The sequence below is a fragment of the Chiloscyllium punctatum genome, chromosome 1, assembly GCF_047496795.1.
Source record: "Chiloscyllium punctatum isolate Juve2018m chromosome 1, sChiPun1.3, whole genome shotgun sequence".
Taxonomy (NCBI): Eukaryota; Metazoa; Chordata; class Chondrichthyes; order Orectolobiformes; family Hemiscylliidae; genus Chiloscyllium; species Chiloscyllium punctatum.
Window position 1 is genome coordinate 113,455,103 of NC_092739.1, and position 12,066 is coordinate 113,467,168.

A 12,066-nucleotide genomic window follows, 5' to 3' on the forward strand; every position below is an offset into this window, starting at 1 on the left:
ATTAGACCCATCCAGTATCTTAGACCAATTACAGATACAATATTTTTTTTAATCTTACCAGATAGGTATTTCAGATGGGTTTCAACTGATAACTTGGGAGAAGTGATTTAAAATCTCACTATGAAAAGAAACAAAAACTGACATCCCCACAGAGTGTGGGACTGATAAGTAACTCAAGAACCAACAATATTAGAGGACCTGAACAGTCCTCAAATGATCTAGCACATTTTTCAATTTTAACAAACCACTACAAATAAACAGGTGATGCACCAAGCTTCTTTTCCCAGCATATCTTCACCACATGACTGCAGTGGTTCAAGACAACAGCTCACCACCTTCCTCACAAAGTTGAGGGATGAACAGTGAGATAATCTGGGCCCACAGCTCAGGAAAGATGTATTGGTCAAGGAGGGAGGACAACATAGTTTTGCAAAACTGATATCTGAATTTCAGGGATTAAGTTATGAGGATCGATTCAACAAATTAAGCCTGTTCTCTCCAGAATTTAGGTAGCTAAGAGGTGAACCAATCAAGGTCTTCAGGATATTATCTACTGTTTCTTTTTCCTACTAAAGATAAATTATTTCCACTGATTGGGTATTCTAGAACGAAGGGCATTGCCTGAGAATTCGAGCCAGGCCCTTCAGGAGAGATGTTAAGAAACACTTCTACACACCAAGAATGATAGATGTTTGGAATCTCTTCCACAAACAGCAGTGGATGCTGGATCAGTTAACTTTAAATCTGAATTTTTTTTAAAAACTGTTCATTAAGCAAAAGTATAAAACACAGTGGGCAAAGGCAGGTGTATGGAGTTAGGTCATAGATCAGCCATGATCTCATTAAATGACAGAATAGGCTCGAGTGCCTGAATGGCCTACTCCTGTTCCAACATTCTATAAGGGCAAAATTACCCTATAGCATTACAAAAGACTTGGTAAAGTTATTGGCATTTTAAGGAGCAACAGAGTTGGTAAGCTAGCAGACGACACCAAAATTTGGAGGCTAGTGGACAGTGAAGGAAGTTACCTCAGAGTACAACAGGATCTTAATCAAATGGGCCAATGGGCTAAGAAGTGGCAGATAGATAAATGTGAGGTGCTGCATTTTGGCAAAGCAAATCAGGTCAGGACCTATACACTTAAGGGAAGTATTGCTGAACAAAGAAACCTTGGAGCGTAGGTTCATAGTTCCTTGAAAGTAGAGTAATAGATAGACAGGATATTGAAGGTGACATTTGGTATGCTTGTCTTATTGGTCAGTGCACTGAGTATAGGAGTTGGTAGGTAATGTTACGGCTGTACAGAACAATGGTTAGGCCACTTTTGGAATGTGGTGTGCAATTCTGGTGTACCGCCACAGGTAGGATATTGTGAAATGTGAAAGGGTTCAGAAAAGATTAACAAGGATGTTGCCAGGATTGAAGCGTTTAGCTATATGGAGAAGCTGAATAGGTTGGGACTATTTTCCCTGGAGCATCAAAGGCAGAGAGGTGACCTGGGGTTTATGAAATCACGAGGGGCATGGATACATTAATAGAAAAGGTCTTTTCCCCAGAGTGGGAGATTCCAAAACTAGAAGGTATAGGTTTAAGGTGAGAGGGGAAGGATTTAAAAGGGACCTAAGGGGCAACTTCTTCCAGAGGGTGGTGGGTGTATGGAATGAGCTGCCAGAGGAAATGGAGGAGGATGTACAATTACAATGTTTAAAAGGCACCTGAAAGGGTACATGAATAGGAAGAGTTTAGAAGGATACGAGTCAAATGCTGCCAAATGGGACTAGATTTATTCAGGATAGCTGGTCAGCATGAATGAATTGGACAGAAGGGTCTGTTTCTGTGCTGTACATCTCCACAACTCTACATTAATATTATTGAGAGGAACCCAGCAATAACTATATTCTGACTTAACAACGTTTCCCATTTGGTGCCTCTTTCACCCGGTCAGAACTATTTTTGCTCAGCAAGCCAACGATCCAGGTTTGATTTTCTAGCTCAACTTTATCTTTATTTTTAAACTTGACTGTGAACTATCTGAAACAAAATCTTCCCAACAATTCTTTTCAAAACTAATGAATGTTTACTAAACCAAATGCCAGGATCCTAGTAATTGGTACCCAGAAATTGCTTACATCAATTCCCATGTTATTAGCTTAGACAGAACGCAAATAAATTTGATCCTAGTTACTGTCAACAATACTCTGCCCCTTGAGATTCCAGATTCGTATCCACAGGGCATCTGAATTCCCTCCTTTGTGGTGAGTGCAAACAGCACTATGGCTCAGTGGTTAGCACTGCTGCCTGTCAGCGCCAGGGACCCAGGTTTGATTCTCGCCTTGGGCGACTGCCTGTGTGGAGTGGCAAATTCTCCCACTGTCTGCGTAGGTTTCCACTGGATGCTCCAGTTTCCTCCCACAGTCCAAAGATGTGATTAGGTGATTGGCCGTGCTAAATTGCCTATAGTGTTCAGGGATGTGTAGCTTAGGTGCACTAGCCATGGGAAATGCAGGGTTACAGGGATAGGTTAGGGGATTGGTCTGAGTGGGATGCTCTTTGGAGGACTGGTGTAGACATATTGGGCTAAATGACCTGTTTCCACACAGTGACAATTCTATTAAAAAAAAGCAATGCATTCCACACTTTCAGAACAGCTAAGATCAGCAACTTTTAACATAGGCAGAAGTCACAACTTGGAGTTATTTTGGAATAAAAAAATCAGCAAGTGTTACTGGGGCAACATGTCAATTTTTAAAACATGCCCTTCGTTTTGGACTCCTTTTAAACTCGTTTTAGCTCCTTCTCTGGAGCTTTGTAGATGGAAGGGTGGCCTTATAAAAGTGTACAAAACGTGAGAGGCCTCGATAAAGTCAAGGTCTTTTCCCTAGGGTCGGGGAGTTCAAAACTCGAGGGCATAGGTCTAAGGTGAGAGGTGAAAGATTTAAAAGGGATCTAAGGGGAAACGTTTGCACAAGAGGATGGCGAGTGGATGGAATGAGCTGCCAGAAGTGGAGGAGGTTGGTATAATTACAACAACATTTAAAAGGCATCTGGATGGGTATATGAATATTAAGGGTTTAGAGGGATATGGGCCAAATCAGACTAGATTTATTTAGGCATGGATGATTTGTACAACTCTGACTCTATATTACATTGGACATATCGTTCCCTTCCTATGCCTAATCTGACGACTTTATGATCTCTCTCACCTTCAGTTTTATACTGGGAGTCAGCCAAAATGAAATCAATAGAAGACTTTAAAAAACAAATTCCCATATCAGAGATCAGACATCACAGTGAATTTTTCTCCCATCAGCGCCTTGATAAAACTGCTACATTTCTATTCAGTTTGCATATATTTTACAAAATTTGATAGAAGTAATTCTACATTCCCCATGGGAACTGAACTCAAAGTCATATTCTAATACCACCAATAATGGTGTCAACTGGCCAGGAAGGAAAAGCTCTGACTTACGCTGTCCCGTCTGTGCTTCCGGAACCCGATCGCGAATCATTCGACAGGCATCGTATACCATTGTCGAGGGTTCAAATTGCATAGTTTTGATAGCATTCCCAACTCCAATCTTCAATGATAAGACAACCATTCTGTCTTCTTTCACAATACAAATTCAACTGGAAAAACAAAAGAAAGACAGTTCCAGTAACTGTTACACATCTTTTGCCCACAGAATACAAGTTTTATCAATAAAGTTCTTTATCTAAAGAGTCATTTTAGATTTGTACTTCGGGTCCAACAGATTGGAGTGTGAATTAGAAGCAATCAAATTGGCATGGCGTTCTGTTTTCTGCATTACTAAGTCAGCCTATTAACTCAAATGGTGTAACAAAAAAAAAGTTTACCCTTAAGCAACATGCTATAAAATGGCATTAACAGTGATGCACTTCATTAGGGTTTTTTTAAAAGCCAGAATACAAAAGATCTCCAGTCAAATAGGTGCTCCTGCTGAGTATATTGCAAATTGTACTGAATAGGGCTTGGTAAATGCAGGAATTAAAATATATGTATTGTATTTATATCCTGAAGTGAAACAGCATAGGCTATCCCCATTTTCAAACAAATCCCTAATTTACTTTTGTTGCATTAATTTTCACTCTACTGTACCAAAAAATATTTCAATAGTCCAGGATAACTTGCTACTTCAGATTCATGCATTACATGCCAGACAGAAGCACTAAGGTATCAACACTTCTGATAGGTTATGAGCTTGATGTCGAACCTTAAAGGTGATACAGCAGGGGAGCTTCAGAGATAGTTGCCAGTTCAAAACACACAAAGCACAGAGCAGAGTTGAAGGTCCATCATAACATTTAAATGTCTTTTCATTCTTCTGTCACAGCATGGGCCTTTGGTTTTGCACATGCTTCCACCCGACCACCTCCACCCACCCCCCCCACGCCGCCCCCAACCCCTGACCACTACCAACACCCCCCCGACATTAAAATGATTAATTTTCAGTTATTCATAGTGAGCACCCGATATTGAGATAGAATTGAAACAGAACAATTTGCAAACATTGCAGCAAGTATAAAAGCAGCAAACAGATGTGCTAAATTATGTCAAAGATATTGGCTCTGCTGAACCACATTGCTGTTGACAGGAAAAAAAGTCTCATACAGTACATTATTTGAAGTCAGAGACAAAGTTACTTACTTTTGAAATGAACGTCCACAAAACAATTCTTGTTAAAGCAGCTACACAGGGAGAATGCTATCTATTTACTGTGTGGTTAAATGATCATTACAAAAAAAATTAGCTGACAGTTGTCAAGAAAGTCGTTGAAAACAATCGTTTTAAAAGGAAAATATGCTGTACCGCTATCCGTCAACTCATCCATACCAACAGTGGTAATAAAGGAATGTCTATTTGAGGATCAGGCTAGCAGGAGTCCATTTATTTTTAACTAAACTGCTTTTGTGGTTACAACATAGACATAAATAATCTTATCTAAATAGGAAAGGTTATGATGATCAAAAATTTCTGTTGCCGATCAAAATGTATAGAATGATAATTATGGTCTTTAATATTAAATGCAATTCAACATTATGAATAGTTGCTATATTGTTCACAGACATCAGTTTAAATGAACAAAATATGTACTGGGAAATGTAGTTTGTTTTATGATAATTGAGAGTCACATGAAAGATAAGGGAATGACTGATTGGCTGCATACTATACAGGACATATTATGAAACCTGCACAGGAAGTGGTTTCTGTGCAGCAGTCAACAGGAGGACTTATCTGCAGAGAGACAAATAAATTTGTATTTACAATCTTGAATCATTCAACTTGATACAGCAATTACTGGGAAAGTAGGAGCACAGAGTAGAGACCACATGGCCTTAGTCTGATAAGGAATGAGTGCAAAATCAGACATTTGGCGCATGGTGGGGGAAAAAAAGAATGAGATGCTGCATTTTATTAGTCTCCCCTACCTAGTGAAAAGCATCAATTAAGTGAGAAGATTTTACCCCTCTGTAAAAGTGGGAAGAAATATAAACCAGTATTGCAAAGATAAAGGGTCTCAAATCTTTACAATTTATACAAATGGCTTAGGCTATGTAACCAATGCCAGATATTTTTTAAATCAACCTGTTCAAAAGTGTCATTACATCCAATGGAGCAGGTGGGAATTGAATCCAGATTTCATAGCTCAGAGGTGGGGACACAACCACTGAATCTCAAGACCACAAGACATAGGAGCAGAAATTAGGCCATTCAGCCCATACAGTCTGCTCAGTCATTCAATCATGGCTGATAAGTTTCTCAACCCTATCCTCCCACTTTATTCCCATAACCCTTGAGCCCGTAATGAAATGATGGTAAGGTTGTGAAATTTGCTGATGTAAATATAGCTAGGAAATATAGCTCAACAACTTAATAGAATTCTTTCAGGAAGTGACAAAGTTGATGAGGGAAGGGTTGTAGATCTCATTCATGGACTTCAATGATGCACTTGATAAGGATCCTCATGGTAGGCAGATGGAGAAAGTAATGTCGCATGGGGTCCAGGGTGAACGAGATAGATGGATAGAGAACTGACTGGGCAACAAGAGACAGACAGCAGTAGTGGAAGGGGGTTTCACCAAATTGAGAACTGTGACCAGTGGCGTTCCACAGGATCTGTGCTGAGACCACTGTTGCTTGTGATATACATAAATGATCTGGAGGAAGGTATAAGTGGTCTGATTAGCAAGTTTGCAGATGACACTAAGATTGGTGGAGTAGCAGATAGTGAAGGGGACTATCAGACAATGCAGCAGAGTATAGATAGATTGGAGAGTTGGGTGGAGAAATGGCAGATGGAGTTCAATCTGGGTAAATGTGAGGTGATGCATTTTGAAAGATCCAATTCAACAGTGTTCTTTACACAGAGTGGTGGAGGCCTGGAACACATCACCAGCAGAGGTGGTGGAGGCAGGTACAATAGCGTCATTTAAGATGTATCTAGACAGATACATGAATGGGCAGGGAACAGAGGGATACAGATCCTTAGAAAATAGCGACAGGTTTAAATCAGAGAATCCCTACAGTGTGGAAACAGGTCATTCAGCCCAAGTCCACACCAACCCTCCGAGATGCCACCCAGATCCATTCCCCTACCCATCACTCTACAGTCCCCCTGACTAATGCCCCTAACCTACACATCCCTGAACACTATGGGCAATTTAGCATGGCAAATTCACCTAACCTGCACATCTTTGGATTGTGGGAGAAAACCGAAGCACCCAGAGGAAACCCACACAGACACAGGGAGAATGTGCGAACTTCATACAGACAGTCGCCCTAAGCTGGAATCGAACCCAGTCCCTGGTGCTGTGAGTCAGCAGTGCTAACCACTGAGCACCGTGCTGTTAGAGAGAGGATCCAGATTAGCACAGACTTGGAGGGCCAAAGAGCCTGTGCTGTAATTTTCTTTGTTCTTTTCTTTGAAAGCAAGTTGCAAGGAGAATTTAAGGCTGCTACAAATAGGTAGAGATAGGATGTAAGTGAGTAAAGATCTGTAAATGAAGTACAATGAGGAAAATTTGAAATTGTCCATTTTGCCAATTTATATAAGATACTTATATAACTTGGTGGTTTCAAAACATAGATTGCAATTGACTTGTTGATTAGAGAGTTTGGCAATCCACTTCATTGCTTGCCCACAATCCCTTAGCAAACATTGCTAGCTAGGTCAGCATTTATTGCCCATCCTTAATTGGCCAGTTAAAAGTCAATCATGTTCCTCTGGGTTTGGAGTCACATGGAGGCCAAGCCAGATAAGGATGATAGATTTCATTTCCAAAAGGACATTAGTGACCTAGATGAGTTTTTCAACAATGGCTTCATGGTCATCATTTGTTTTTAATTCCAGATTTATTAATTCAAGTTGAGTTCCACCAGCTGCCATGGCAAGAGTGAATCAATGCTTCTGGAACATTAGCCTATGCCAATAACATGACCACTGCCCCACTGCCTTCCCAAACTATTTTTAAGGAGGTCTGAGCAATAAAATTGGAAAAGCATGCTTAAAAGAAGTCAATATAATTAAAACAAAATCCTGGTCAACTATTACTTTAATAAGATTTTTCTGAGGATTGAACTAGTAGGATAGATAAAGGGGAACCATAAGATTTAGTACACTTGTGTTTTCAAATGATTTTCTTATAAGATACCACACAACAGGTTAATACACAAAGTTCTGAGAGTTAGGAGTGATATATTCAAATGGACAGGAGGTAGGGAGTTCACATAAATAGGGAATTCTCATGCTGGCTGTTCAGACTAGAGAATGCTGTAAGGAACAATGCTATGTCCTCAATTACTTAAAAATAAAGGATAAGGTAGCTAAGCATGCTAATGATACAATGCTGGGGTGGGTAGACTGTAAACTGTCAAGAAGGAGCAAAGAGATATTATTAAGTGAGTAAGCAACAAGATGGCAGATTCACTTACTCACTTCGGTCATAAGGAAAAAAGACTATTTTTGAAAGGCATGAAACTTAGGTCATTGCATGTCCTTGTTGGGTTGTTTGTGTTCTCTGCTTCAAAGAAAACAACTTGAGCTTACCCAGCCTCTCCTCAGCTGAAATAGTTCAGCCCAGGCAACATCCTGGTGAATTCACCAGTACAATGACATTGATCCTATAGTGTGGCGACAGAACTGTACACAGTACTCCAGTTGTGCCCTAATCAAAGCTCCAATATAACCTCTCTGTTCTTATAATCCATACCATGACTGATAAAGGCAAGTGTTCCATAGCCTCAGCTACCCTATTAATCTTCCCTGCCATCTTCAGGGAACTGGGCTTCCTTGTTTCTTGCCAGTCATTGAGTACTTCCTTGTCTTGTCCCCTCTTCCAAAAAGTGTATCACCTCACAGACCTGTCATTTAGACATATACCCAGTCCCGATGAGGTGAGACCTGGATGGTATCAGTAGCTAAATACAAGCCTTCAAAACATGAGTCATTTGAAGCTTCTGGCAGTTCTGCGGGGGGGGGGGTGGGTGGGGGGGGGGGGGGGGTGCACCTGGTGGTGCTGAGAACTTGCAACAGTGTCAACTAATGACTAGTGCAAATTTTACAAACTTCACCTTTGATCAAGTGAGCAAAGTTAGAAGAAGGTCAGAGATGGGCAAAAGGTCAAGCTTAACTAAGGAGGAACATGTCTCAATGATCAAGTTCTTGGTCATGCCTTTGAGAAGAAGTCACAAGAAATTAGAAGGGCTCAGCTGCACAAACATTCAGCATAGGGAGAGAAATGTGCACCCAAAATTCTGTGTTAGATTAAACATGATCCAGGGATTTTGGAAAGGGAGGAGAAAACATCACAGAAATCTTTATTCACCTGCACTTTTAAGAGTATCGAAGTTTTGTGCAAGTTGAACTTAGAGGAGAAAGTGAGGGCTGCAGATGCTGGGGATCAGAGCTGAAAATGTGTTGCTGGAAAAGCGCAGCAGGTCAGGCAGCATCCAAGGAACAGGAGCAATCGACGTTTCAGGCATAAGCCCTTCTTCAGGCTTATGCCTGAAACGTCGATTCTCCTGTTCCTTGGATGCTGCCTGACCTGCTGCGCTTTTCCAGCAACACATTTTCAGCAAGTTGAACTTATCCAATATGTCACTAAAGAAAAAGTATGAATACGCTCATGTCCTCCAAGTGAGATCTGGAGTACAATAGTGATAAGAGGACTGGAGAAATTCCACTTGCAAGGCACTGCCACATTCTCCAGATCCAACAGGAGGACCGCTGACCAAATGCTAGTGTCCTTCTTGAAGCTTTATTACATAGTAGAAATGTAGCAGAACTTTAGAGTTATTTCAGTTCAGGTCAGTACAGTGAACACAACCAACAGACTTCATTCTTTAAAATTTTTAGCGAGCCAAACGCAGCATTAAATTTTCCCCTGTGGCATATTAACAATTTCACAGGAGCCAAGCATTTAGCAAGCAGCCATAAAACATTGGAAATAAAGGCAGTTAGTTTGGTGATTAATGATGATTGCATCACAAAAAGATTAAAAGAAGAACCAGAAGACACAATGAAGTATTTTTGGATGACCCAGGCTCCACCCAAGACTACAAGAAATTAGAGAGTTGTGAATGCAGCCCAATCCATCTCACAAACCAACCTTCCTTCCAGTAACTCTATCTACTCTTCCCACTGTCTTGAAGGCAGCCAACATAATCAAAGACTCCTCCCAATCCAGCTATACTCCCTGCCACTGGGCAAAAGTTACACAAGTTTGAAATCATGTACTAACAAATTAAAGAACAGCTTCTTCTCCATTGTTATCAGACTTATGAATGGACTTCTCACACCTCTTTCTGCAGCTCCTCTGTAGCTGCATGTTTGATTACTCTGACGTGCTTGTCTAAGGTCGGATTTGCCTGGATAGCATGTTAAACAATACTTTTCACTATATCTTAGTATATATGACAATAATTAATGAAATCAAAATCTCAAATAAGAATTTACATACACCACTTTTTATTAAGGTACTGAGACAAAGTTCAAATGCTGTAGATACTAGAATTCTGGAATAAAGAGAAACAGTAGAGATTCTCATCAGTGTTTTTGGAGCAAGTAGTAAAGTTAAGGTTTCAGCATGGTCACTGATGAATACTTCCAGCATTGTCAGTTTTCATTACTGATGACACTGGTTTGGGTTAAAGGTCAAAATAATTTATAGTTGCTCTCAGCACGATACAAAAACTCCAATCCCAAATTTAGCATTAGTCAGAAGCTCCTACTTCCTCATTCATTAAAACTTGCATCTGAGATTAATCCTGTCACACAGAGTCACTGCTGTAGGACTCTACCTCAAGTGGATAGGGTGAAGAGGAGGAGATGAATTTTGAAAGCTAGTAAACAAAATACAAGACTATGGGTCTTATTTTAATGAAACAGTTGCCAAATATTTTTCTGATGGTCACTAAGCAACAAAGGTGGCCAAGACTGTGAACTGAGTAAGGAAGAAAGAAAAGTAGAAGTCAGTTTCAATTATTTCTACTTTGTCAGAAAACTAGATGCAAAGTGACTGCGGCATTTTCTACATTATGCGTGATTAAATTTCAAAATCACATTAACTATAAAGCACTTTGGGACAGTGTTGGCAGAAGTTGCTATATAAATGTCAATACTTCTTGCAAATTACTTTTAAAGCATATGATTTGGAGATGCCAGTGTTGGACTGGGGTGTACAAAGTTAAAAAAAAATCACAACACCAGGTTATAGTCCAGCAGGTTTATTTGGAAGCACTAGCTTTCGGAGCGCTGCTCCTTCATCAGGTGATTGTCACCTGGCCACAATCACCTAATGAAGGAGTAGCGCTCTGAAAGCTAATGTTTCAAATAAATCTGTAGGACTATAAGCTGTTGTGATTTTTAACTATGCTTGGATATACACTTTTAAACACTTAGTCATTCACATCACTTAATTATTCTTCAGATTTTCAAATACTCTGCACATTTATCTCCCTGCTCATTGGAAAGCCCAAGGGTTTTGCAAGTAGTTTGTTGTGAGATTGGATTTTATGCAATTTGTTTACATTAACAACAATTAATCAAATAAGTCAATTTTGAGAGTTTTTTAAAAAAAAGATAAAGGCAGAGACCAAGTGATCTGCTATCCAGGAATGGGGAGTAGAACTAGATTTTCAGCTTAATATACAATTGCACCTAAAGACTTTGCTATCTAAAGGAAAGTCACAAAAGTTTTTATACATTTCATGGTAATTTTGCTCAATTGTAAAATCCAATTACAACCAATTTATTGAAAGAGACATTACTAACTATGTTGGGAAATTGAAAGAAAAGTACAAATACTTTTGTAAAAATGAACTCAGTTCTTACTCCAGGTAAAGGGAATAATGGAACTTGTTTTAAAATCATAATGCTATCAATGTATCTCCCACTGCCCAAAAACCACCCCCCCCCAATTATTTCTAAGCAAATCCTGTTATAATCTCATCAACCCTCAAACCACAAGCTGAAGCTGCCTAAATGCTCCATTAGATCTCAGCATCAGGTCACAGAGCAGTGATGTGGGAATAGTGGTTTTCTGCACAATAATTCCAAGCTGACATGAACATGTGATACATACTTCAGCTACATATGGCAAGCTTTACAAGTCTGTCCAGTTGAAACTGCACATTTCTACAACTGCTAAAATCAACCCCATTTAATCGGGGTGATTCAGTAAAAAACAAAAAAGATGTGCATAAAGTTAGTATAATTTTTTTCTGTACATTTCACCAGATCATCAATGACAGCAAAAGATTAGGAAGGCTAACAATTTGAAAACAGAAGCTCAGTAGCAAAGTTTGTTCATTTTTGATCAACGTGATCTTGAAAATTCTTATCCATAAAGGTGAAAATTGAATAATCCATACATTTCCTTTCTATTCTTTCATGGATCATGAAGATTACTGACAAGGCCAACATTTGTGACAGCTGAACTGATTGACTCTTTAGGCCATTGTGCAGGCTGGTTAACAGACAACCACAGAACTGTGGATTTTAACTCTACGCAGGGAAGACAGGGTAAACATGGCAGATTTCCTTCCC

At 39.7% G+C, this 12,066-nt stretch overlaps 1 protein-coding gene across 7 annotated transcripts in view; it reads right to left on the reverse strand.

The window, feature by feature from the left end:
* Window positions 1–12,066, reverse strand: part of LOC140478845 (talin-1) — a 259,303-nt gene that overhangs the window by 133,861 nt on the left and 113,376 nt on the right. For 6 of the 7 annotated variants that reach the window (XM_072572382.1, XM_072572322.1, XM_072572364.1 and 3 more), the window contains one exon: window positions 3,471–3,628. In XM_072572382.1, the coding sequence (XP_072428483.1) occupies window positions 3,471–3,600 (130 nt within the window). In that variant the 5' untranslated portion in view covers window positions 3,601–3,628. Of the gene's footprint in view, window positions 1–3,470; window positions 3,629–4,667; window positions 4,687–12,066 lie in introns of those variants that run through there. The other variant, XM_072572372.1, reaches the window with a different exon arrangement.